Source organism: Marmota flaviventris, chromosome 19 (genome assembly GCF_047511675.1).
Source record: "Marmota flaviventris isolate mMarFla1 chromosome 19, mMarFla1.hap1, whole genome shotgun sequence".
NCBI classification, from domain to species: Eukaryota; Metazoa; Chordata; class Mammalia; order Rodentia; family Sciuridae; genus Marmota; species Marmota flaviventris.
Window position 1 is genome coordinate 19,673,238 of NC_092516.1, and position 23,069 is coordinate 19,696,306.

General features: G+C 60.1%; 1 protein-coding gene across 4 annotated transcripts in view; it reads left to right on the forward strand.

Moving 5' to 3' along the window:
• The window catches only part of Katnip (katanin interacting protein), a 141,700-nt gene that overhangs the window by 55,843 nt on the left and 62,788 nt on the right, over positions 1–23,069 (forward strand). For 3 of the 4 annotated variants that reach the window (XM_071605631.1, XM_027948690.3, XM_027948688.3), the window contains 4 exons: positions 7,938–8,069; positions 10,727–10,855; positions 15,525–15,789; positions 19,950–20,081. In XM_071605631.1, the coding sequence (XP_071461732.1) occupies positions 7,938–8,069; positions 10,727–10,855; positions 15,525–15,789; positions 19,950–20,081 (658 nt within the window). The remainder of the gene's footprint in view (positions 1–7,937; positions 8,070–10,726; positions 10,856–15,524; positions 15,790–19,949; positions 20,082–23,069) is intronic. The other variant, XM_027948689.3, reaches the window with a different exon arrangement.

The window sequence follows — 23,069 nt, forward strand, 5'->3', positions numbered from 1 at the left end:
CATTAGCTCCCGTCCCCAGTCTCCCCGTGGCCCCCACTTCACAGGCCGGATCTCAGCTGATTCCTGGCTTCCTGACTCGGGGGCAGTGATTGTCCTTCTGCACTGTTCTCAGTCGGGGTCAGCCAGTGCCTGACCAGGAGCCTGCTCGGGTGGAATGCAGGGTCGGGCATGGGTGCTCCGGCCTGGTGGCCGGCGGCTCTGAGCGAGGCTCTGGGAACAAGGTCCAGCAAGCGCAGCTGCCCCTCCCTGGCCTGCGAGGAGAGCCGTGGCCAGACACAGTCGGGCAGGAGGGACCGCCACCCGGCCTGGGATCAGGAAGCCACCACACCACCATGGGCCCAGAGGGCCCTGGGGCCTGTCACCCGCATGGCTGTGCTCAGCAGAGAAGCACCAGCATCTGTCCCTGTCCCCTCCTGCTCTGTCTCCTGGGAGGCTCTGATTGGCTGAACCTAAGTCGCACCCAGAATCAGAGCCAGAGGGACCTGTGGACACGGGACTTGGCTCCTTGGCCTCTACCAGACTGAAGGGGTCGGGCAGGTCCCTCCCCAGCAGACCACTCTGCCCACCTGTGGTCCCAAGAGTACCACCCCAAGACCCAGGTGAGCAGAGCACACTAGAAGTGGCAGAGTGGGCCAGGAGGCACGCGTGTACGAAGTCATCCCGTGACTTAATGACACTTCTGGGCAACTGCCAGGGCCCGGGCGTGTGCAGGGTCCTGGGGTTAATGGACCAAAGCAGGCCCAGTGCCCCCTCGAGATTTCTGCTGCCTGTCGATGGCTGTGGAGGGACCGTGTCCAGCTTGGGTCCAGCTTGCCCCAGATAACCTTTCCGCACCCCATGATTTTAAAAGACTTTAGTCCTTGCTAATCTTTTAATTCAAAAGATTTTATATTAAAAACCTAGATTCCTATTTCCCTGAAAAACAGGAAGACCTGGCCCCGACTCTGGGCCTTTCCCCTCCTGTTGGGTGCCCCCACTCCAGTCAGGGCAGCAGCGGGACCTGCGGTTCGTCCTCGTGCCTGGGTCCGCTGCCCACCTGGTTCAGAGTCTGTGGCCCTGGAGAGTCGGGGGTCAGTGGTCTGCTTCTCTGCTGTGTGCCCCGAGCTGGGGATGCAGCCTCTCTGAGCCTTGGTTCTGTCATCCAGGAACCTTCTCGTGGCTGCTGAGAATGAATGTGGGCAGTGGTGTCACAGGGGGTCCCGCGGCAGGGACTCTGCCTCTTCAGCTAGGAGGACCTGGTGACAGGTGACAGATGGATCCAGAGAAGTGGGAAGAGCGCAGCTCTGGGCTTCCTGGTGGCATCGAGGACTTGCTTCCCGGTCACTGTGGTGGGAGTGGCACCAGTGCCCTCCTCACAGCTAGTCAGCAGATCAGCCGAGCTGGGGTCTGCGGAAATTCGAGAAGGGCCAGTAAATAGTACCGAGCTTTGCTGCAGTGGACAGAGGGGCAGAGGGCAAGGGGGACTCCTGTTGGGGACCTTGGGCTCTTCCTTCTGGTATGTCCCTGTAGTCTGCCAGTCCCCACTCGTTCTGTGACTGTTTGTGGAGCACCTATGAAGTGTTGGGCCTCCTGGGGGCCGGGGCCAGGGCAGGAATGAGGCCCGTCTGCTCTCCCGGGCTGTTCCCAGGAGCAGGTGGGGAGGTGCAGAAGAGCCAGCCGGGAGCCGGGAGGTGCTAGGGGAAGACACGGGGAGGTAGGCGGCGCCCAGAGACCCCGTGAGTGGGCAGGCATTGGAGGCCTGCGCGTCCAGCAGAGGTGGCCCTGGAGGATCTGGGGAGAGTGTCCCTGGTGAAGGGCACAGTAGGGACACGGGTACTGGGTGAACGAGACAGGGTAGCCAGTGTGTGGTGGCAGATGGTGTCAGGCTCACAAAAGGCCTTAAGTGTTGGGAGCCACGGCCCGAGTCAGGATGGCGCCTGGCATTTTGCCAGAAGGAGTGGTTGAGAGGTGACACTGGCGAGCCATTAAGATGATGGTGATTAAGTTAAGCTGTGTGTGGTTATTGGGATGGTGATGATTGCTGTAACTGGATGATGCTAAATTGAAACAAGCTGTGTATTCAGCTGTGTATAAATCTCTGCTGTCCGGCAATAAGGCGGCTCCTGCTACCTCGGGTGCCCGCTACTTTTGAGTTCCCGTTGGTTCTCGCAGTTTTTCCGTGGAGTTCTGGAGAGTTCCCGTTGTGTTCTGGGAATAAAGTAGTTGCTGTTTGAACCTACAAGTGGCTCGTGACCTCCCGGTTATTTTGTGCCCAGTCAGACTGCGGCACTTAAGCCCCGCCCCCCCGCCTTAGAGGCTTGGACGTGAGGAGTCCCCGAGTGGACACAGGAGGGGACAGGGGGCAGCAGGAGAGCCCCGCGGGAGGCTTGGAGGCCGCTTTTTCTCCTTGCTGGTCCCCACAGCCCCTGTGTGCACCCTGTTCCCTGTCCCCTGGCTTCCCCTGAGCAGCCACCTCCATCACACCCACTGCCTCAGTGTCCCTGGCTCACTGGCTGCTCGGGGCAAGGCCTGGGCTGCGGCTGGGCAGCCTGCACAAGGTGCCCGCGGGACTCAGGCAGGGCCAGGCTGTCCCTTGCAGGTCCTGCCCTGGCGGCCCTCGAGCAGCCTGAGGGCCCCGCGGCTTCTCCCAGAGGAGGCTGGGAGTGGCTGGTGGAGACTGTGCCCAGCTGCGTGTCGTCACCACCAGGAGGAGAGCACGGGATCCCTGTCCTCCGGTCCCGAGTATTGGAGGGATGGGGGAAGTTCCATGGAATGAAGTCCTCGAGACAGTATTGGGGACAGGCAGTCTGTCCTGACGCCCTCGGCAGCCACAGGCAGGTGGAGTGGTCAGGGTGACAGAGTCCCCGGTGCTCAGGGGCCACCCCACTGGGGAGGGACCAAGCCCTGTGCCTGCCCGGGTTGTCCTGTATAGCGGGGCCTGCCAGGAGGGGTTGGGGCCACACGGTCACCTAGCTGTGGCTGGTCAGCAGGGACCCCATGTTGTCCCAGTGCCACCCCAAGTCTGGTGACTGCCCCTTTCACTCCCCACCTCGTCCCCTGCACCCTCTGCTGCTAGGTCTCCTCAGCAGCCTCACAAAACCCTCCCAACCCCCGCCCAGGCCCGCTGACCAGCCCAGGACACTTGCCCCTTCCCCTGGTCTCGCCCAACAGTCAGGACGCACCGTGGGCAAAGCTGCCCCCCAGGAGGGGCCGCCTCAGGCCACAGAACCGAGGCTTCCAGGGCAGAGGTCAGAGGCGTCCACGCTGCCCAACAGCCCACAGCTCTCCCAAGACCCTCCCCGAGACCCCAGCTCTGGCGCCTGGAGTCCGAAGTGATGGCTGTGGGCTGTGACCCGCTGCCTTGCTGCCAGGGGCTGGCAGTGATATATGGGCTCTTGTTCCTACTGTCCTTCCCCCCTCTGCTCCTGGGCCCTGGATCTTTCTGCCGCCATCAGTGGATTAAGATTTATGGCTCCCTCGGCCTTGTGATACTTGGGTGGACAGCGGCCTAATCAACAGAGCCGTCGTTTACCAAAACGCTGTCAGATTTGATGAACGTCAGCGCTCTTGGCATTAAATTGGTAGTGAAGGGACGGCCCTGCAGGCTTCACCACGGGGTGGGCTTTCCTTAAAGGTCCAGGCAGCAGGCTCCCTGCACTGAAGGCAGGGCTTGCCTCTCCCTCAGCCGCCATAGCTGGCTTCCTTTCTCCCTTGGTCCCCTCGGGCCTGCTCTTGGTCCCCTCCTTCTGAGCTCTGAACACCTGAGGACAGAAGGGGAAACCGCCCACAGAGCCCCAGGCTTTCAGCCCCCCGAGACTTCACGGTCTAGACTGCGCTAGTGTCAAGAATTTTTTTTTTTGAGGTCAGACAAATTTGGAAAGAAGAGGTCCCCGCAGGCACACAGACTTGCACCCCCAACCTGCACCCCCAACTCTGCCAAGCGGGTCTTGGCAGAGCTCTTCCGCCTCTAGAGGGAGCCGCTGACATACCGCGCAACCCGCACAACCCTACGGGGCAGCCCTGCGCTGCTCTTTTGTGTACTTGACAATGAGCTTGAACACAGGCCTCGGGATCCCTATAACTGCGCATGGACGGGCTGAGTGGGCTGGGGCTCGGTCAAGCTGGCCTTGGGCTGGTGACCAGAACAGGGGGCTTGGGGGTCAAGGGTTTTCAGCCCTCCTCGGGGTATACACTGCCCGCGTCTACCCAGGCCTGGCACGCAGTGGGCAGGAGAGAGCAGCTGCGAACCCCCAGCCCAGAACCCCCAGCCCAGAGTGTGGCCTCATCCGGAGCCGGGTCGGCTGGTGGGAGGCAGGGAGCGTGGGTGCGAGGGGGCGGTGGGGGCGGAGCTGCTGGTAGGTGTGGGCGGGGCTGCTCCAGTCTCCTCCCACTGGGGGGCAGGGGAGGCTCCCCGGGTCTGGGGGTGGAGCGCAGGCAGAGGGCGGGCGTGTTTGTTACCCACTGAGCCACTTGGATGAGAAATTCTTTTTTTTTTTTTTGTAGTTAGACATAATACCTTTATTTTTTTTTAAGAGAGAGAGAGAGAGAATTTTTCAATATTCATTTTTTAGTTCTTGGCAGACACAACATCTTTATTTTATTTTTATGTGGTGCTGAGGACGGAACCCAGGGTCTTGCACATGCAAGGTGAGCGCCCTGCAGCTGAGCCACAGCCCCAGCCCTGGTACGAGAAACTCTGATAGGAACACCGCTTTGTCCACGCTGCTTCCTAAGCTCGGTCTCCGCTGTGAACTCCCTGAGGTTGGGGCATTGGTTTTTAAGTGTTCGGTTTTTCCCTTGTATCTTCCCACGTTTGCGGAGCCCTGTTCGCAGTCAGTGCTTTAAGGCCACTGCTGACCTGTGCCTGCAGCTTGGAGCCCCTGAACTGAGCAGCCGTGGAGAGCTGCTGGGTCGGAGGCTGGGGTCCGCAGAGGAGAGAGCTGGCTCTCCTGCGCCTCTGCTGGTTTTGGATTCAAATCCGAGGCCACCGAGCTGTGCCGTCTGACTCCCTTTCTTGCCACCTTACATTCAGGTGCGGCTTGGTCCAGGAGCTCAGACCACGAACAGGATTCCTCTCCATCTCTCAGCTTTGCTTTCCCCTGTGCCCCATGGGATACCACAAGGCCACCAGCAGCTGCCCACTTACATCCTGTCACCTTGCTATTGCCCCCCATCTGCTCCCCAGAATGAACACCCAGTCACAGTGGGCCAGGGGGTCTCCTGCTCTGATGGACCCTGTTGGATCACATGCTCCCTTTCCCCCGGTGGTGGGGACCCAGTTCCACATGAAACACTAGGTTTGGGGGCAGGGAGTGGAGAGGATTTCCCAAAAGAAAACCAGGTGCTCTTACCAGCAGGCAGGGGGTGCGTCTGGGCGGGCAGGGGCACGTCCAGTGCTGTTGGAGTGCACATTCTGATTCTTGGGGCACAGGGGGGACCTGAGACTCTACACTTCCCAGATTCCCAGGAGGGAACAATGGGCTGGCCATGGGGTGCCCCTGGAGTAGCAGGCCCTGGTCCAGGATCCTCCCCTCTAGGTAGAGGACCAGCAACCTGCAAGGCCCTGGTGGCACCCAGGCCCTCACTGAGGCTGGTGAGCCGGGCTCTTCCTCCGGCCTGGCCCAGGCCCAGCCCTGCATGGACTCCCTCCCCCTTCTTCTCATATGTCTTCCTGACTAGGAGGCCCCTGGCTTTAAACTCGGGATCCTCCTGCCTCAGCCTCCCTGGCTGCTGGGATACAGAACGCCCGGCGGGGGGTGCGTTCTTCCCAACAAGTCAAGGGGCGTCCATCTCGTGGTCAGTGTGAAGCCCTCCCAGCTTCTCCAGCTGAGGCCGGAAGGCCGCTGGGAATGCTGTGCCCCGAACTCCCCTGCCCAGTGGTGTTTTCTCTCCAGGTGACAAACCTGGGGCTGCCACTTCACATCCTGGAGCCCGGGCAGCATGGTAGATGGCCGAGGCAGGCAGTGAGAGGAATGGAGGGAATGTGGTTCCAGCGCTGTCACCGGGCACTCAGGGCCAGGAGGGGCCCCGTCAGTGTCCTTCAGGAGGTCGCCTCCTGCAGCAGCTCTGCTCTGCCTCTGCCCCCGCCCCCCGACGGGGAGCCCCTGGTGCCCCTCAGGCCTCTCCCCATGCCTCCCCCTGGTGCCGTAGCCCAGGCCCTGCCTGCAGTGTGAGCTGTCTACAGGACATCCTCAGCCCCCCTGCTCTCCAGAGGCCGAGGCCGTCCAACGGGGCCACCTGGCTCAGGCCGGGGCTGGCCAGCACTGCACCCCTGGGCAGCTGTGGCCTGTATGACAGGAGCATAGCCCTCAGCTGCTCCTGGGCACCGTCCCTGCCTTGCAGCTGCCTCGGGACAGGTGGACGCTGCCTGGGGACCATGTGGTCGGCGAGTCCCGAAGCCCCTCCTCTGGGGCCTGCGGAGGACATGGCAGCTTTGTGGTGGGAGCCGGGCCTCTGGAGCCACGCTGCAGGTCCCAGGCAAGGCTCCGGCTCGTGGCTCTGGCTGCCAGCTGGGTGGCCTTGTCCCTGGTACCTGGGTCGTGGCGAGGGCTTAACCGGCAGATTCGTCTGAGGTGCGTAGGTGGCACTCAGGCCACGTTAAGTGACAGGGGGTTGGTGAAAGCAGGGATGGTGCAGGATGCGGGGACAGTCGGGGGCCGAGCACCTGGAGGGCCACGTCCCTCAGCCTCACTTCATGGCTCCGTTTCCTGCGTGTAAGGGGACGTTAAATGTCCCAGACAGGTTCTCACATGAGGGCACGGGACACGTACGGCCCAGGTCATCTGGAGTTTCCCTCATGGGACCAGGACAGGGCCAGGGGGCACTGCAGTGGACTAGCCACACCACTCAGACACATGCACCTGCAGGTCAGCCCTGGAGGACAGCTCCCAGATGTCACCTGGGCACCACCTAGCCAAGCCCAGGCCCTTCTGGTGGAGCGCAGCACAGCCAGCTGGACCTCAGCTGGACCTCAGGGATGGGGACACTTTCCCACTGCCCAGCAGACTGGCCTCCTGGAGGCTCGGGTTGAGTGCAGCACACACCCCAGGGGAGCCAGGCCAGGGCTCAGTGGTGACCGCGGCGCGGCCTGTCAGCCTCCCAGCAGCCCTGGACAGAGCCCCCGGGTGCCCTCTCAACAGATCTGGGAGCTGGTGCCCGGGGAGATGGTGCCACTTGCCCGGAGTCACATGGAGAATAGATCAGAGTCCCAGGAATGTAGCCAGGCTGCCCGTCTAAGACCCAGGCCCTCACCAAAGTGAGCTGTGGTGATAGCCACAGGTGACAAGTGCCCGTACATGAGGTGGCACACGCCTGCAATCCCAGGGGCTCGGGAGGCTGAGGCACGAGGATCGCGAGTTCAAGGCCAGCCTCAGCAACAGTGAGGCCCTAAGCAACTCAGCGAGACCCTGTCTCTAGATAAAATACAAAATAGGGCTGGGGATGGGGCTCCGTGGTTGAGCATCCCTCAATCCCTGGAACCAAAAAAAGCTATTTAAAAAGTCTGGCTGGACACTCTTGGACGCTCTTCAGAAGTTCCAGTTGGAAATGGTCGACTCTCCTTTCTCCGTTCTGGGGATTGAACCCAGGGCTCTGCCACTGGGCCACGCCCCTCGCATGTTGTATTTGACTTTGAGACGGGGCCTCACTAGTTGTCCAGATAGGCCCCAAACCTGTGATCCCCCTGCCTCCGCCTCCTGAGTGGCTGGGCCCCCAGGCGTGCGCTGCCGGGCCAGAGACGATGGACTTTTGAGCCGAGGTGGCCCCACCTGGCTGCGCTGGGCTGTGCGAGGTCCAGGCTGGCCCAGGGGTCAGCGTCCACCATGACATACCGCTGTGGCACCAGGGCACAGCAGCACTAGGTCTGATCCCCGGGGTGGGCCCCAGCACCCGTCCTTGCCCCCGAGCGGGATGAAGGTGCGCGTCCCCGGGTCTGAGACGGTCTGAATTTCTCGGCACAGAAATCAGTGCAGATCCGAACAGAAGCTGGCTCCCGGCTCCACATCCAGCCTCCTCTGGACTATTCCGAAGATTTTGAGCCCTTGGAGGATGTGACTGTCGAGGCAAAGGACACTTCTGGAGACCGTCCACAGGTAGGGGCTGCCTTGGTCTGTGCGCAGGGTGCCGCGTCCTAGGGGTCCCGTCCCTCACCTCCGCCGTCCCTCATTCTGACGTCCGTCTCCACACAGAGCAGCTAGAGACCAGTGTCCAGAGGCATCTGGGGTCAGCGGTCAGCAGGGCTGGTGTGGACAGGGCCAGGGCATCAGTCCCCGCACGCGAGAGGGAGCTGTGGGGTGAGGGGGCCTGGCAGGGCGAGGGGGACCTGTGGGTAGAGAGTGACATTAGTCAGGACAGAGGAGAAAGGAGGCCTCAGGTGTGGCACTTCAGCTGACACCTGATGGGTAAGAAGGAACACCAGGCAAGGAGCGATGGGAAAAGCAGGTCAGGCAGAGGGAACAGCTAGCACAGATGCACTGAGGCTGGGCTTGTTCAGGGGCAGTGTGCAGGCATGGCTTGATCAAGGGGAACAGACTGAGGTAGGAGGGGCTATGGGTCCGACCAGGCAGCCAGCAGTAGGCTTGGGCTGGCACATGGAAGTGGGGATGGACAGTCGGGACTTATTCTAAGGTTGTTGCTTTTATAGTTAAAAGGAATGGGGCAGTTACCTCCAAGGTTACAGGAAGCCAACTCACCTAGAGGGGGCCCACGAGAGCCGCGTTCTGAGCAGGACCTGCCACCTTTGCCCGAGCAGCTTTGTCGGCCGCGGACCCGGCTGCAGGTCCCACAGCCTCACCCTGGGCGCAGTCTTGCTTCTGCTTGTCGCTTCTGAACCCCAAACTGCTTTTACAAAATGAAAGTGGCCCTTAAAAGACAGGGGGGTGTGGTCCCGGAGACACCCCTGGTTCTGTGCCTGTGTTTGGGTCTCCTCGTTGGCTCTGGGAGAGGGGCAGGTAGGGGCCAGGGGTCACCTTGTTCACATCCTGGTTGCAAAAAAAAAAAGCCATTTTCTGTCCCACGACCTGTCAGTGACCTTGTCTCCCTACGCAGTCCACAGAGCAGGGTCAAGCAGGTGGCGCTGTGGCCGCCATCAGAACACCCTCCCCACACACACGCTGCGTTAGGGTCCCCCGGCTGTCCCTCTGGCTGGCCTGGCAGCTGTGTTAGCGAGCACCACGTCTTCTGCCAGCTCCGCGCTCCCTGCCACGCAGCGCCAGCCTCACCAGCCTTCCTGGGCACAGCCCCCCGCAGAGCGTCTGATTGTCCTCTCTCCTGCCCCCGCCACCTGGAGGGGCCTCCCTGGCCTCGCTCCCAGCCCCGGGGCTGGGAACTCCAGCTTCTGGGCGGCCCTGCGCCCACGGTGCTGCGGGCGTGGCCCGTTGGCCTCCACCTCGTCCCCTGCTCGGCGATTTTTAAAATGCGGGTGACTGGGTGACATTAGAGCAGGAGGTTCCGAGTGACAGTCTGAATCAGGGTCTTCTCTTGAACTGTGGGAAGGTCTGGGCTCCACGTTCCTGCCTGAGAACCAGGCAGCTGTCCCGCGGGACAGGTGTGCAAGCCCCAGGTGTCCCCAGGCCACATGCTGGAGACAGAGACGCTAGAGAAGTGAATAATATGTCAGGAGGGGCTCAGATAGACAGGCAGGCTGCTGTTTTATACGGAGTGGCTGGACAGGGACTTCCCTTTGACAAGTGATAGCTCCATGGAGACCTCCAGGGAGTGAGGGAGTGAGCCAGGTGGAGCAGAGACTCCTAGGCCCAGGGGTAGCAGGTGCAAAGGCCCTGAGACAGGGAGCCAGCGGGGAAGGAGGGGTGAGAAAGAGGAGGAGGGTCAGATTGCAGAGGGCGTGAGGGCCGCGGTAAAGATGTGGGCTTTTCCTTATGTCAGACAGGAAGCCATGACAGGGATTTGAGCACTTGAACAACCGGTGAAGAGAAGGTACCTCTTTCCAGAGAGTTCCACCAGGTGCTGGGTCTGCTGTCCCCTTCCCTTGGAACCCGGGCAGTGTGCCGCGATGGGTGGCGTCATTTCCACGTACAGGAGCAGCTCTGATCACATGTCGGGAATGAGATGAAGGACTTTTTCCCCTATTAAAATGTCTTATTTCCCAGATAATGCACAACTGATATAAAAATCCTGGTGATAAATAAGCCAGGTGACACGGGACTTCCCACGGGGATATCCACCCCCCACGGCTGTTGTGACCACGGGCCCATCTGGGCGTGGGAAGGCCATCCTGCCCAGCGTCCCAGTGCCCACTGGCCTCCAAAGGGCTCTCGGTGTGTCCCCTCCCTGGACTCTGGTTGATTCCAACAGCGGAACTGGAAAGCCGCGGGGTCACTCGTAGCGCAGTTCCCTGGCTTGGGTGCCCCTGAGGTCTGGGACGACCCTGTAACAGCCGAGTAACAGGGACCACACTGTCCGTCCCCTTGAGGAGCTCACTGTCAACTCCGTAGCCCCACGGCCACGTCCCCAGGCCAGCTCTCCCGATCTTCCTGTAGCCCAGGGCTGAGGGCACAGCGGCAGGAGCTGGGGGCCCGGATGTGACACCTGGTGCCCTCACCCGCTGTGCACCTGCGGTGGCACTGGGCCAGCAGGGAGGGCGCGGGGGACCAGCTCTGGGGCGGGGGAGGGCGTACTGAGGAGGAGGATGGAGGGCAGGGAGGCCCACAGGAGAGCCAGGCGCCGGCGGCCTCCAGGGTCCGTATGGGACGTCGCTTGTAACACGCCGGTCCTCTCTGCTTGTCCCCAGGATTCCAAGTCTCCCCCGCGCACCACACGCTGTGACTTCAGGTTCTCCCTCCTGAAGGCGCGAGAGCACCCCGAGCCTCCAGGCAGCACCGACAAGGACAGGATCCTCCTCACGATTCAGGATGTGACGGTAGGTCAAGGTCAGCCGTGAGGCAGCAGGGTCCTGGGCTGCCCTGAGTGATTCTGGGAAAGTCCAGATTCTCAGAGGCGTTGGCTTATTTTTTTTATTATTTTTAATTTTTTTAGTTCTAGGTGGACACAGTCTTTGTTCATTGATTTACTTTTATGTGGTGCTGAGGATCGAACCCAGGGCCTCAAACGTGCCAGGCAAGCGCTCTGCCGCTGAGCCCCCGCCCCAGCGCCTGCATGACATTTCTTAATGGTGGGCGTCCACGTTAAGTGAGCACTTACTAAGTGCTGAGAACCCCGTTGAGCACGTCACGTCCGTTGCCAGGTTACCCCGGGGTTCATTCAGGCTGGGAGTTCCCATTCCCTGTTACGGCTTGAGGACATTGAGGGGCAGAGAAATGATGTCACTCACCTGGGTCGGAGGGGAGCCGACATCGGAGCCCAGGCTCCCGCTGCCGGCCCTTTGGTGCTGACGTCACAGGCCTTCTTCTGCTTGAGAACTCGCCACCGTCTGCATGACCATGACCGATGCCCTCCCTGGGAGCAGGGTGTCCGAGGTGGCCGTCCATCAGTCATGCTTAATAGTGTTCTAAACAGCAACAGGGAGGAGCCCCTTAGCCAGATGCCTCCCGGTGACCCCTTAGCCGAGCCCATCAGTGGAAAGTGTTTTGCAGAAACGGAACGAATGAGAAATAACCAGACAGTCCCCAGTGGAGGGACAGTCTCCCAGACACCTGGCCTAGGGTCTTCACCAACATCAGCGGCATGAGAGACCAAGAAGGTCAGGGGCTGTCCCGGATTAAAGGGTGGCAAAGAGAGGTGGCCATTGTGCACCCTGAGGAGGGGGAGCTGATCCAGATGGCCTGGGGCAGCGGGCAACAGTTGAGGGTGGACTCCATCCGTGTGAGGCTGCCGAGGTGCTCGGTTGCCTGAGTGTGAGGTCCATGCGGTGGCCGTGCAGGAGAGCTCCCTGTTCTCAGGAGACCGTCCCCAAGGGTGAGGCCAGGTCACAGTGTCAGAAACCAGCGTCTGTGGGGGTCAGAATGAGGAGCACTCGTGACGATCGGGAGGAGAGACGAGCGGGAGGACAGTGACTGGCCCTCGTCAGGAGGCCACAGCTGGTGGCCATCGCACACTGTGGCCAATTTTCTGTGGGTTTTCCATTTTTCGAAATTATAAGTTAAAAAAAGAGCTGATACGTCTGGAGGCAAAGAGCCGCGTCAGCAGAACCATGCTGAGCTCAGGGGGTGGTGGGGGATGACGGGAAACAGGCCTGGGGACAAAGCCTGGCCGGCCACCGTGTCCAGCTCAGGTCCCCACTGAGTTTCCGCTCCTCCTCTCCAGGACGTCACCCCTGGGGCGGCTGGGGGGTGGGATGTGGGATCTCTCCACATTGGTCCCCACAGATCGCAGGCGAGATCTAGATTAGCTCAAGATAAAAAGCAAAGAGACAGACAGACACACAGACCCCACACAAATGCGCTCCCCCGCCTCCCGGCAGTTCTGATCCTGGGCTCCTCCTTTTCAGTTTCCCTGTGACTATGATTTATGGCCAAGTCTGAAAACCAGTTAAAAGGGAAGGAGACGGCGGTTCTCAGAATCTGGTACACGAAGAAGCACTTAGGGGAGTTGTTTAAATGTGTCGGGGCTGAGTTTGAAGCCACAGGATTTGTATGTAGGACGGGGCACATTTTTTAACAAAAGAACTCTTGGCTCGTCGGAGCGACCAGAAGGGTCCTGGATGCCTCAGTGGATGAGGGAGGGTTTGGGGTTTTCTGGTTTTTGTTTTTGTTTTTTTTCCTCGAGATGCTGTGTACTCTGTGCTTTGGAAGTCTGAACGGTCTGATCAAAGGCTCTGCCGTATCATACAAAACCATTGATCCCCGTGAGACTGAGGCACATTGATCAGGAACGGGAGTTTACTTGGACCGATCAGTTGCAACTGAGAATTCGCCAGCCCAGGCCGACTGATGCGCAATCCCGGGTCTGACAGGTCTTAAGGTGTTTTAAAGACAAAATCCACAGTAGAGAGGCCACCGGTCATTTGCATATGGATTGAGATTGGTGTGGGCAGTTTAGTGAGACCCCGAATCAAAATGACGGAAGCTGGAGTCAGCTCAGTGCAGAGCACCCCTGAGATCAGCCCAGTGCAGGGGTGTGTGTGTGGGTGTGTGTGTGTGGGGGTGTGGCTCACACTTGGGAAAACAGTGCAGAGAGGACAGAGATGTGAAGCAGAGTCTCAACACGCCCAGCTCAGGGTGGACAGGACTGTGCTTGTGGGAGTGGCTTGGCCGCAGGGGAGGCTGGGCCAGGACCAGGAGGCAGCTGGGCCCCGGGTGTGTGTGGCTGGCCGTCCGGGCCGCGCTCACCTTTGTCACTGATTTATTTTGAACTGAAAAACGTAATCTGAGCGTGCGCCTCGTGTTCGCAGTGGCCCCTAGGCCCTCCTGAGTGACACTACAGCTCCCTTAACGGGGCCGGGGCTGAATCCCCCCTTTGGAGCCCCATTTTCTCCTCCAACTAGGAGGTTGGCTGTCTCTGTCGCCGCCAGCACTGAGATTGAGTCCTCGGTCAGGTTTCAAGGAAACCCTGTCCACACGTAGCCCACGCCCCTCTTGTCCCCGGACTGCCATGGCCGTCTTGTGAGTTAGACGTGTGCTACTCAGAACAGGCGTGCCCCTTCCCCATCAAGCTTGGGGACAGCAGACACACCCTGTCCCGTCCCCACTGTGCCTCTGGTCCCTAGAGGAGGGCCTCGTCTGGAGTTAGCTGTGAGTGAATCTTTGTGGAGAAGTGAGTCGAATAATCGAGGGTCAGAGTCAGTGTGGGCCACACAGGCTGCGTCCAGTTGTCACATCATGGGGACAGTGTTTCCCAGAGTATGGATCAGGTCACAGAATCTGACAAAAAAAAATCCTTGTGCTGTTTGGGGTTGAGGTGCCCGTTTGGGAAACGTGGGGTGGTCCTGGGACCTCTGGCCCCTGGCTTTCATTCCAAAGAATGTTTTAAGTGGCACGTGAGGCAGGGGGATGTCCCCAGCCACAGCACGTGCCCTGGGAGGGAGTGGCGGGGACCTGGGGGACAGTCACAGCCAAGGCGGCCATGGGGAGAGACAGACAGATCCTTGTCGGCTTTCTGGTTTTAAGAAAAGCCAGGTGCCTGCGTTCCTTGGTGTTTGATTTTTTTCCCTTTTTTTTTTTTTTTTTGGTTAACCAGTTCACAATTTTCTGGGGACTGAGTGGAGTAGACCTGCTGGTCAGATTTGGCCCTGGGGTGCCATCTGCAACTTCCACCTTAGGCACTGTCGGCTTCTGAGAGGAGAGGGCTTCTCCTCCCCGGTGGCCCCTGAGTCACTTCAGGCTGCAGCAGAGGCCCCTCAGCCAGTCCTGGTTGTGTCCCCGATCTCCTCTCAGCATCTTTGGCAGCCGGGCTGAGACCCTCCCCAACCTCCGTCCAGGTTCCTAACAGCTCCTCTCGGCCGGTGTCCTCCTGGGGAAGCCAGAGCGCACCTTTAGCTCTGCACTCGGAAGCCTCCTGAGCTAACATCCGAGTCCCCCGCCCACCTAGGACACAGTTCAGCCAAGATCCTGCTGTGACAGAGTCAGACCCTCTCATTGCCAGAGTTCCCAACAGCAGCACATTGATGCCCATCTTCCCACCATCCGTCTGTCTAGGATGCTTTCTCGAAGTTGATCAAAGCTGCCTTCGCAGTAGCCCTCCCCGCTCAGCCCTGCTCGTTCCCAGGCACCAGGACTAGGTCGGGGACATCCTTGGGAGCCGTCATCCAGCCTACCACGCTGCTAGGTTTATTAGCCAGTCATCAAACCTCCATCGATTGCTTCTCCCTTTCTCAGGGCCGTGTGGGGGCTGTGAGGACGCAGGGTGGCCGACCGAGGTTGGCCCCATGTACTGGTTTGGCCCCAGGTCTAGTGTGTCTTTTTTGGTCCCAGAATAAAATGTAAAGTGCCCTTTTTCCCCTTTCAGAAGTGTCGTGGTTTGGCTGATGGGTTTCTGGTCACTCTAAATATAGAATTTAATGCTCAGCCTACTGTCTCATGGGGACAAAAGAAACCCATAAGAATTATCAGGCCGTTAGAATAAGTGCTAAAGTGGGGATCCTGACGCGTGGCCTGGTCTCAGGGAGACAAAGGAAGCCCGGGAAGATCCCCAGGCAAATGCAGCTCAGTGCTCACCGTGGGGACACTTGGAGGCTCTGCTGAAGCGTCCTGCAACGTGGGGACAGCCTGCTCTGCCATGTTTTACCTCTGGACTTCCAGGTCGTGTGGAGGACCCTGGAATTTCGTATTCAATACGATTTTCCATTCAGCACCAGGGTTGCCTGATTAGGAATGTGAATTCTCAGGCCCCGTCACAGACCCGCTGGCTCAGAAAGTCTGGGTGTGGCCCGGGGTCTGTGGTGACAAGCCCAGCACCCACCGCGTCCTCTCTTCCGCTCCCTCTCCCCTCTGTGTTCTGGTGGCGTCTCCGTCCCTGCTGATCCCTGCCGTAGACGCTGCTCCCTCCTGAACTTGGGGAGCGGCGACACACACAGAGGTTGTTAGTAGACGTCCGCTGGGGGACGGCTCCTGGGGTGGCGTGACCTGTCTGTCAAGTGAGGCTCCCTCCTGGCACCGGCCTGGCCCTCCACCTGTCTTCTCGGCTCTCGGCAGGAACTCAGGAAGAGTCTGGAAGCGCGCGTCAGCCGGCAGAGGACCCAGGAGGACTGTTCCAGCGACGAGTACGATTCTATCGAGGAGGACGTGCTCCCCGAGCCCGAGCCTGGGGACCCGGCCCCCGGGGGATGCCCCAGAGACGACCCTGCTCCGTCCTGTGGGGTCCCAGAACCGACGGACGTGTCCGAGGACCGGGAGGCAGGACGGCCTCCCCAGCGCCCGGAGCCCCTCGTGGTGCTGGAGTTCAACCCGGCCTCCAAAAGTGAGCCCCCCACCCCGGGCGTTCATGATCTGATCCTAGGACTTGAACCTGAGCCGCTCTGCTCTGAATTCCCCCCTCAGTAGGCCGCCTCGAGGGCAGGGAGGCTGTCCACCAGGTCTCTATTGTTTGCAAGACGCAGAGGTCATGAGGGGTCCAGATGGCCCTGGAATTCCAGGTCCTAGGTGCTGCCAGGGAGACCTGGGGCCCTCCCTAAGCACTAGGGGGAGGGGGTCGAGCAGCATCCAGTTGGCTAACGGCTGGGTGGCTTCTGCAAAAGAGGCTGTTCATTGGCTCAGAGCTGAAAATGGAGAGCTGTGGGTCAGACTCAGCTCCCTCCCCTCCCCTCTCCTCCCCTCCCTTCCCCTCTCCTCCCCTCCCTTCCCCTCTCCTCCCCTCCTCTCCCCTCACCTCTCCTCCCCTCCCTTCCCCTCCTCTCCCTTCCCCTCCCCTCTCTTCCCCTTTCCTCCCCTCCTCTCCCCTCCTGTCTCCTCCCCTCTCTCTTCTCCTCCCTTCCCCTCTCCCCTCCCTCTCCTCCCCTGTCCCCTCCCTCCCCTCCCTCTCATCTCCTCCCCTTTGCAGTGACTCCGTGTCATTCTCAGGCAGTGTCCACAGTGCGGAGCCACAGCTGTGCCTTCCTGTGAGATGTTGGCTTGGCAGTTCCATTGGAAAGTGCATTTTTCTTTCCTAAAAGCTTTAGCAAAACTCCCAGATCGGGCTCTCCAGACCACATCAGGGGACCCACCCGAGTCGGGTGCCATCTCTAAACTAATCACCTGGCACCGTCGGGCCGCCCAGTGCTGCGGACCCCAAGCTCTGGCTCAGGACTTGGCCCCGCTGCCCCTCTTTCCATCCCAAGAGCGTCCCCAAAGCCGTGAGCCAGCAAAGAGCAGGTCGTGGTTCCTGAACTGACCTGAATATCGGGAAAGGGAAACCAGGGGCATGTGAAGTGGGCGGGGCCTGAGTGGGCTGGGGCATGTGAAGTGGGCGGGGCCTGAGTGGGCTGGGGCATGTGAAGTGGGCGGGGCCTTAGTGGGCTGGGGCATCTGAAGTGGGCGGGGCCTGAGTGGGCTGGGGCATCTGAAGTGGGCGGGGCCTGAGTGGGCTGGGGCATCTGAAGTGGGCGGGGCCTGAGTGGGCTGGGGCATCTGAAGTGGGCGGGGCCTTAGTGGGCTGGGTCATCTGAAGTGGGCAGGAGTAAGTCCAGGGCCGGGTCGGCGTCTGCCGAGTCCCTCTCCTCAGCTTGCAGATGGCGTCTCCGTGCTTCTCCAAGGGCTTCCTCTGTGTCACCGGGCCCATTCTCTTCTCCCAAGGACAGGTCTTGGATTGGCCCCACAATAGTGGCCTCATTTTAACTGACTTGTCCCATCTCCAAATATGGCCACCTTCAGGGTAGCCTGGGGTCAGGACTTTGGTAGGTGAACTTGGGGGCAGAGCCGAGTCCGTAGCGGGCAGTCCTGGGAAGGCCACACCCGTGGCCTGTGTCTCCAACGAGGACACTTGTCCCTCAGACCTGCCCCCGTGTCCTGTCCCCTCTTGCCCTGCACAGCTGCTCCCGCCAGGATCCCCAGCGCCCTCCGCGCCTGAGCCTGAACCTGACACTGGCCCTGCCCCTACCCGGCCTCTGCTCAGGGCGACCTTCTCTGCCAAGTCGCCTTTGCACTTCCCCCAGGACCCGCTGGCCAGGCCCCCACTGTGCTCCCAAATTGTCACTGGGGTACCTTGTCTCACCAGCCCAGTTGCCTCTGTCCCCCAGCCTGTGACACTCTGCCAGGCCACGGGCCTCCCCTGTGGTACCCAGCTGGCCTGTGTGCTGTGGGAGGTCACCGCCAAGTCCACAGAGGTGCGTGCCCACCTGCTGGGCAGCGAGTGGCCGGGGCAGTGTGAATGTGCTCCTCTGCCAGAGCCGGGAGGCAGGGGAGGGCTTCCAGGAGGTCCCCCGAGTCCTGCCTGGACACGGGTCCGGCCATTTCTAGGTGGGAAGGACCAGGCCACAGAGCAGTGAGGAAGGACGGGCCCGAATCTCCTGGCACTTTGTGTTTGAACACTTGGGCTGTTCGGCAGTCCCCACGCTGACAATGGCCCTGCGCAGGCCTGTGAGTGCGGCCCTGCCCCTCTGTCCCCTTCCATCTGCAGCCTCTGGTGGGTTTAGCCCTAGCAGGAGACGAGCTCCCAAGAAAGGATGGCCAGGTGGTCCCGGGGCCTCTGGGGGTCTCCCCAGACCCCAGCGTGGGACTGGAGCTGCAGACCTGAGAACAGTCCCAGTGACCCGAGAAGCCGGCTGGTCCCGCTGTTCATTCTCATGCACATCACCCCCCAGGGCAGGGCAGTCCTCTCCGGTGGCACTCCATGCCAGCAAGGGGGACGGGAGCCATGCACATCAATACACAAACAGGAACAGGGCAGCATTTATCCTGTTGACATGTGGCAGACACTATTCTAAGAGCTTCCCATGGAGTCCCTCCTTGAATCCCCACCACAGCCCCAAGGAAAATCCTGTCATTGTACTTGTTTCACAGGAAGGGAAACCAAGGCACAGAGCGGTCATGTAACTTGCCTAAGGTCACACAGTAAGAAGAAGCAGAGCTGGAATCAAAACTCCAAAAGTCTGGGAGTAGAGCCTGAGCTGTTAACCACTAGGCTCAACAAACAGGCCAAACAAAGTCATAAAGCAGTAGTTGGGCTTTGGGGAGCCAATAGGTCACTCTTCATGTCACCTCCAAGGGTGGGAAACAAATGAGAGGTGGGCGTGGGACTCGGGAAGGTAGAGTTGTTTTTCTAAGACATGGAAAGGGGAGGGCCAGGTGTCAGGGTCAAGTTGGGAAATTCAGGAGGAGAGACAGGGACCGCTTGGTCTCAAAAGCCACCAAGATCATAACAAGATGCTGGTGGGGGATGGGCTTGGGGCCACTGTAGCTGGAGTGGTCAGAGCACCTCAGAGGAGGTGTATTGAAGCTGGGACAGGAGGGATGAGCTGGGGCCAGCTGGGGCCCAGCTCTCAGGTGCAGGGCTCCGCAAGACCAGGGCTGGGGGAGGTTGGGCGTGGTGTGCCCAGGACAAGGCCTGAGTGAGCCATGGAGCTAAGCAGAGGCCGGTGGAAGTTCTGGGCCAGGTCCCTGAAGAACCGGGGGGCCTAGGGTTGCAGTAACAAAGTCTGGTCTTTGGGTCCGTAGAAGATATCCTTTCTAAACTGTTGATGGCCCGGGTGGACCCCAGCTACCACTTCTGGATGTCCTCCATGTGGAGAGGAGAGGGGCTGGTACCCAGGGAGCCCAGGGACTCAGGGCCGCACCTGGAGCCAGGCAGGCTTGGCCAAACCCCAATTCCATCACCAAGCTCTGTGACCTTGGTCAAATGACCTGGACCCCAGAGTCCTCCCCTCTAGTAGGCTGTATCAGTTTCCTCCTGCTGCTGTAACAAGTGAGCACAAACTCGATGAATGCAAACAGCACAGGTTTGTCATCCTGCAGATATGGGTCCCGCTGGAGCCAGGTCAGGGTGTCGGCAGGACGGCACCCATGGGAGGCTGCGGGACCCTGTGTCCAGGCCTCGTCCAGCACATCCAGCTGCTCAGCTCAGCATGCCCATCTTCACAGCCAGGAACTGACCTCGCATCTCCCAGGCTGCTCCCATGCCCCATCCCGCTTCCCCCGCCCCGTGTGGGTGCGCACAGGGTGCAGGTTATTGTCAGTGTACAGGTGACATGAAGTGTCCCATGTTAACCATTTCCCAGTCCACTCAGTGTCATTAAAGTGCGTTCACCTTCTGAAACCTTCACCGCCCACATCCAGTTTTCATCCTCCCAAGCTGGAACTCTCACCCGCCTCCCGGTGGGCCTGGCCCAGCAGCCGTCAGCCCGCCCCAGGCCTCTGCACACACTGTTCCCAAGTCCGGAGTGCCAGCGTGGTGCCCATGGCCAGCCCAGGGCCTCCTCACTGCCGCAGGCCACACACGGTCCCTCGCCCTCTGGCTGCACGCGCCTCCTGACCTGGGGCAGCCCCTGTCACGCCTGGCTCTCGCGGCCCCTCAGCTGTCCTCCCCTCCAGCCGAGATCCCGAGGGCAGCAGCTGTTTCCCTCTGAGGTGGCCGTCCGTGGCTGACCGTGGTTTGTGGCCTCCCAGCCCAGCCCACCAGCCGGTGTCTGACTGACCTGCCTCCTGCAGGTCACCAGAGGGAGAGGAGTCTGTCAGCCAAGCGGAAGGACGACCCCGAGGTCTTCATTCCCACCAAACCTGACCTGAACCGGAACCCCCAGCCGCCCGCGGTGGCCCTGGACCAGGAGAGGGCCTGCTCCCGTAAGAGCTGGGGCCCCTGCGCGGGAGCGGGGCGCCCTGTGGGGCACCACCGGGGGACCTCGCCTCCCTATTCTCCCTGCCAGGGCTGGGCTCGTCAGTCGGGGTCTCTAGAGAAACTCCCCAGAGAGACGGGGAGAAAGGCCCGGGTGGGTAGATGAGGGAGTTGTTCAAGCAGCTTTATTTATTTAAGTCCAGTCTCCAGGGTGGCCTGTAGGGAGGGGGCTGGGAGGAGGTCTGGCTGAGGGTGTGTGGAAGGATGGCACCCAGGCGCTGCTAGTTAACCCCTTGGGAAGGCTACCAATGTCAGACAAGACAGTCTAGATAACAGGTATTAAGAGTGACTTTACCTAAAGGAGAATGTCAGCCATGTAACCGAGGGGGACAAAGGAGGGTGACCTTCAGGCACAGCTGGATCCAGGCAGCTAAAACAGATCCGCAGTCTTCCTCTCTCCCTTGCTAAGTGCCTGAGAATGAAAGGCCCGAGCCTGCGGGATGGGATGGGGAAGCTGGGAGTCGGCCGAGTCGTGGGGCCTGGGCTTCTCATGTGGATGGGGCGGGGCTGGGTCTGCTCTAGCTGTGAAGGAGACTGGCCACCCAGGTCCCCAGAGCTGGGATCTGTGCGTGGACAAGCCACCCAGGTCTCAGCCCCCAGAGGAGGGCTCCGGGCTCTGCCCTGGGTTCTGCTTCTGTGGGGAGTGGCCCAGGGACTGCAGCAGCCAGACCCCAAGGGGCAGAGGTGGCTTCTTGGAAAGGCCCGGAGCCTGGGAGGAGGCCTGTCTGGGCCCTGAGGAAGGTAGAGGTGGGCGGCAGTCAAGGTCCTACGGTGGCGGGGCCACATGGTGTCACCTTGGGGAGTGGCCCACTGTGCCACGGTCTGTCGGGTCAGCAGTGGGTCTGAGGAGAGGAAGCTGCCGTGAGAGCCGCTGTGGGTCCTGGCTTGGCCCCCGGAGGGTCTGGGAGGGAGAGAGGAGAGGGACCCCAGGCCAGGTGAGCGGCCATCGGCCCTCCAGCTGCACCAGGGCTGGGAACGGGGCCGTCCCACGTGGTCGCTGAGCCTGCCCGGCTGACCGCTCCCGCCTGCGCTGCCCGTGCCGTCTCTGCAACATGCAGGTCTCAGGGGCATTCAGAAGTTCCTCCAAAGCCAGTCATTAAAGCAATGGAACCCAGGGTGGCGTGCCACCGTGCCCCTATGCCACCGTGGCCAGGCAGTGTGGCACTCCCCACTGAGCTGACAGGACTTCCTCTCAGGCATGTGCCAGGATCATGGATCTTCCATATCCAGAGAGCAAAATTAAGAGCCAGCGCTGACAAAGCACCCACCTAACTCCCAGGCTATGTCCAGGACCAATGATGTCATCGTACATTTGATCATCCAAATAACCCACGCAGTAGGTACTTCATTATCAAAATCCTGGTACAGAGGAAACAGGCACATAGAGGTAAAGGAGTCTGTCCAAGGTCACACAGCCCACGGCTCAAGACCGGTCAGTGTTTGAGAACCTAAGCTGCAGAATCTCTGCTCCTAATTATTCGTGCGCCAGCTAAACTAGATTTTGAATACATCATACCACCTTAGTCTAGTTCTAAGCAACAAAATGCCCAGAATCCAGGTTTGAGTCACTTGTCACCTTTTTTCCTAGTGCTCATTAGTACATGCATGTCACCATGAGTATTTTTTAAAAGACAAGCCACATGTCAGCTAAGGTCTCCTTGCACCCTGGGTTGGTTGCCAGGGCTGTGTGACTTAAGTACCAGACAAGTTCCAGTGTCGAGGGCCGTCCACAGAAGGTCCCGGGGGAGGCCCGTCCCAGATCCCTCCCTGAGCTCCTGCAGTCCTCAGCTTGTGGCATCACAGCCCTGTCGCCGTGTCTCCTCCCAGGGTGCACCAGTGTCCGTGTCCAGACATCCCAGTCATGACGACACCGGCCGTGTCCAGTGAGGACCCAGGAGTGCACGCCCCTTGAGCCACGTCCCCAGCCCTTCTATTTTTACTTTGAGACAGGGTCCTGCTAAATTGCTGAGGCTGGCTTTGAACTTGCGGTCCTCCCGCCTCAGCCTCCCGAGTCACTGGGATCACAGGTATGTGCCACCGCACATGGCCCTGATGACCTCATCTTACCTTGATCATCTGCAAAGACCCTATTTCCAACAAGGCCACATTCCCAGGAAAGAGGGTGAGGGTCTAACATCTGCTTAGGAGACTCGGCCCACCCTGTAACACGGCCCTCACGCAGCCCCGGGAGAAGCAGAGCTCAGCTAATCAGGATTAGTCCTCTCTCTGGAAAGCTCTCAGATGGTCTGACAAGTCACAGTTAGCATAAGTGCGAAACTTTAAAAATATGTGAGGACGACGTGTTCCAGTTCTACATGTGCCTACGATGCACCTGTTAAAATAAATAGATAAACAGCTGGGCGCGGTGGCACACGCCTGTGATCCCCGCACTTGGGAGGCTGAGGCAGGAGGATCGTGAGTTCAAGGCCAGCCTCAGCAATTTAGGGAGACCTAAGCGACTCTGTGAGACCCTGTCTCAAAAAGAAAAATAAAAGAGGCTGGGGGTGGGGCCCAGTGGGTCAGTCCCACCTCCATCCAACCCCCAGAATGAATGAATGAGTAACAGGTCGACCAGCAGAGTCCAGAAAGGGGGGGGGGCGTGGACAGCGCTGAGTGTCCGAATAGAGAGAGCTTCGTTATTTGCTTTTCTGAACACGTCACAATGCGCCCGCTGTCGTGTGCCTGCAGTGCGCACTGAAAAGTGTCAGATAAGTAAAAACAGGTGGTGAGATCAGGGTGACGGGAAACCAGAGTGGGAAGAGCAGAGAGGCCGGGTGAATGGTGACTGTCCAGGTGGTCACGGTGGTGACCATGACCTTCCTGCCCCACTGCAGAGACGCCTGCACTCGGACAGGAACGCGCGTCACAGGGTGCACCTGGGAGGAAGCGGTCACCGGCTCCTGCTGGCCTTTGGTGGGAGAGTGGCTTGTCCCATC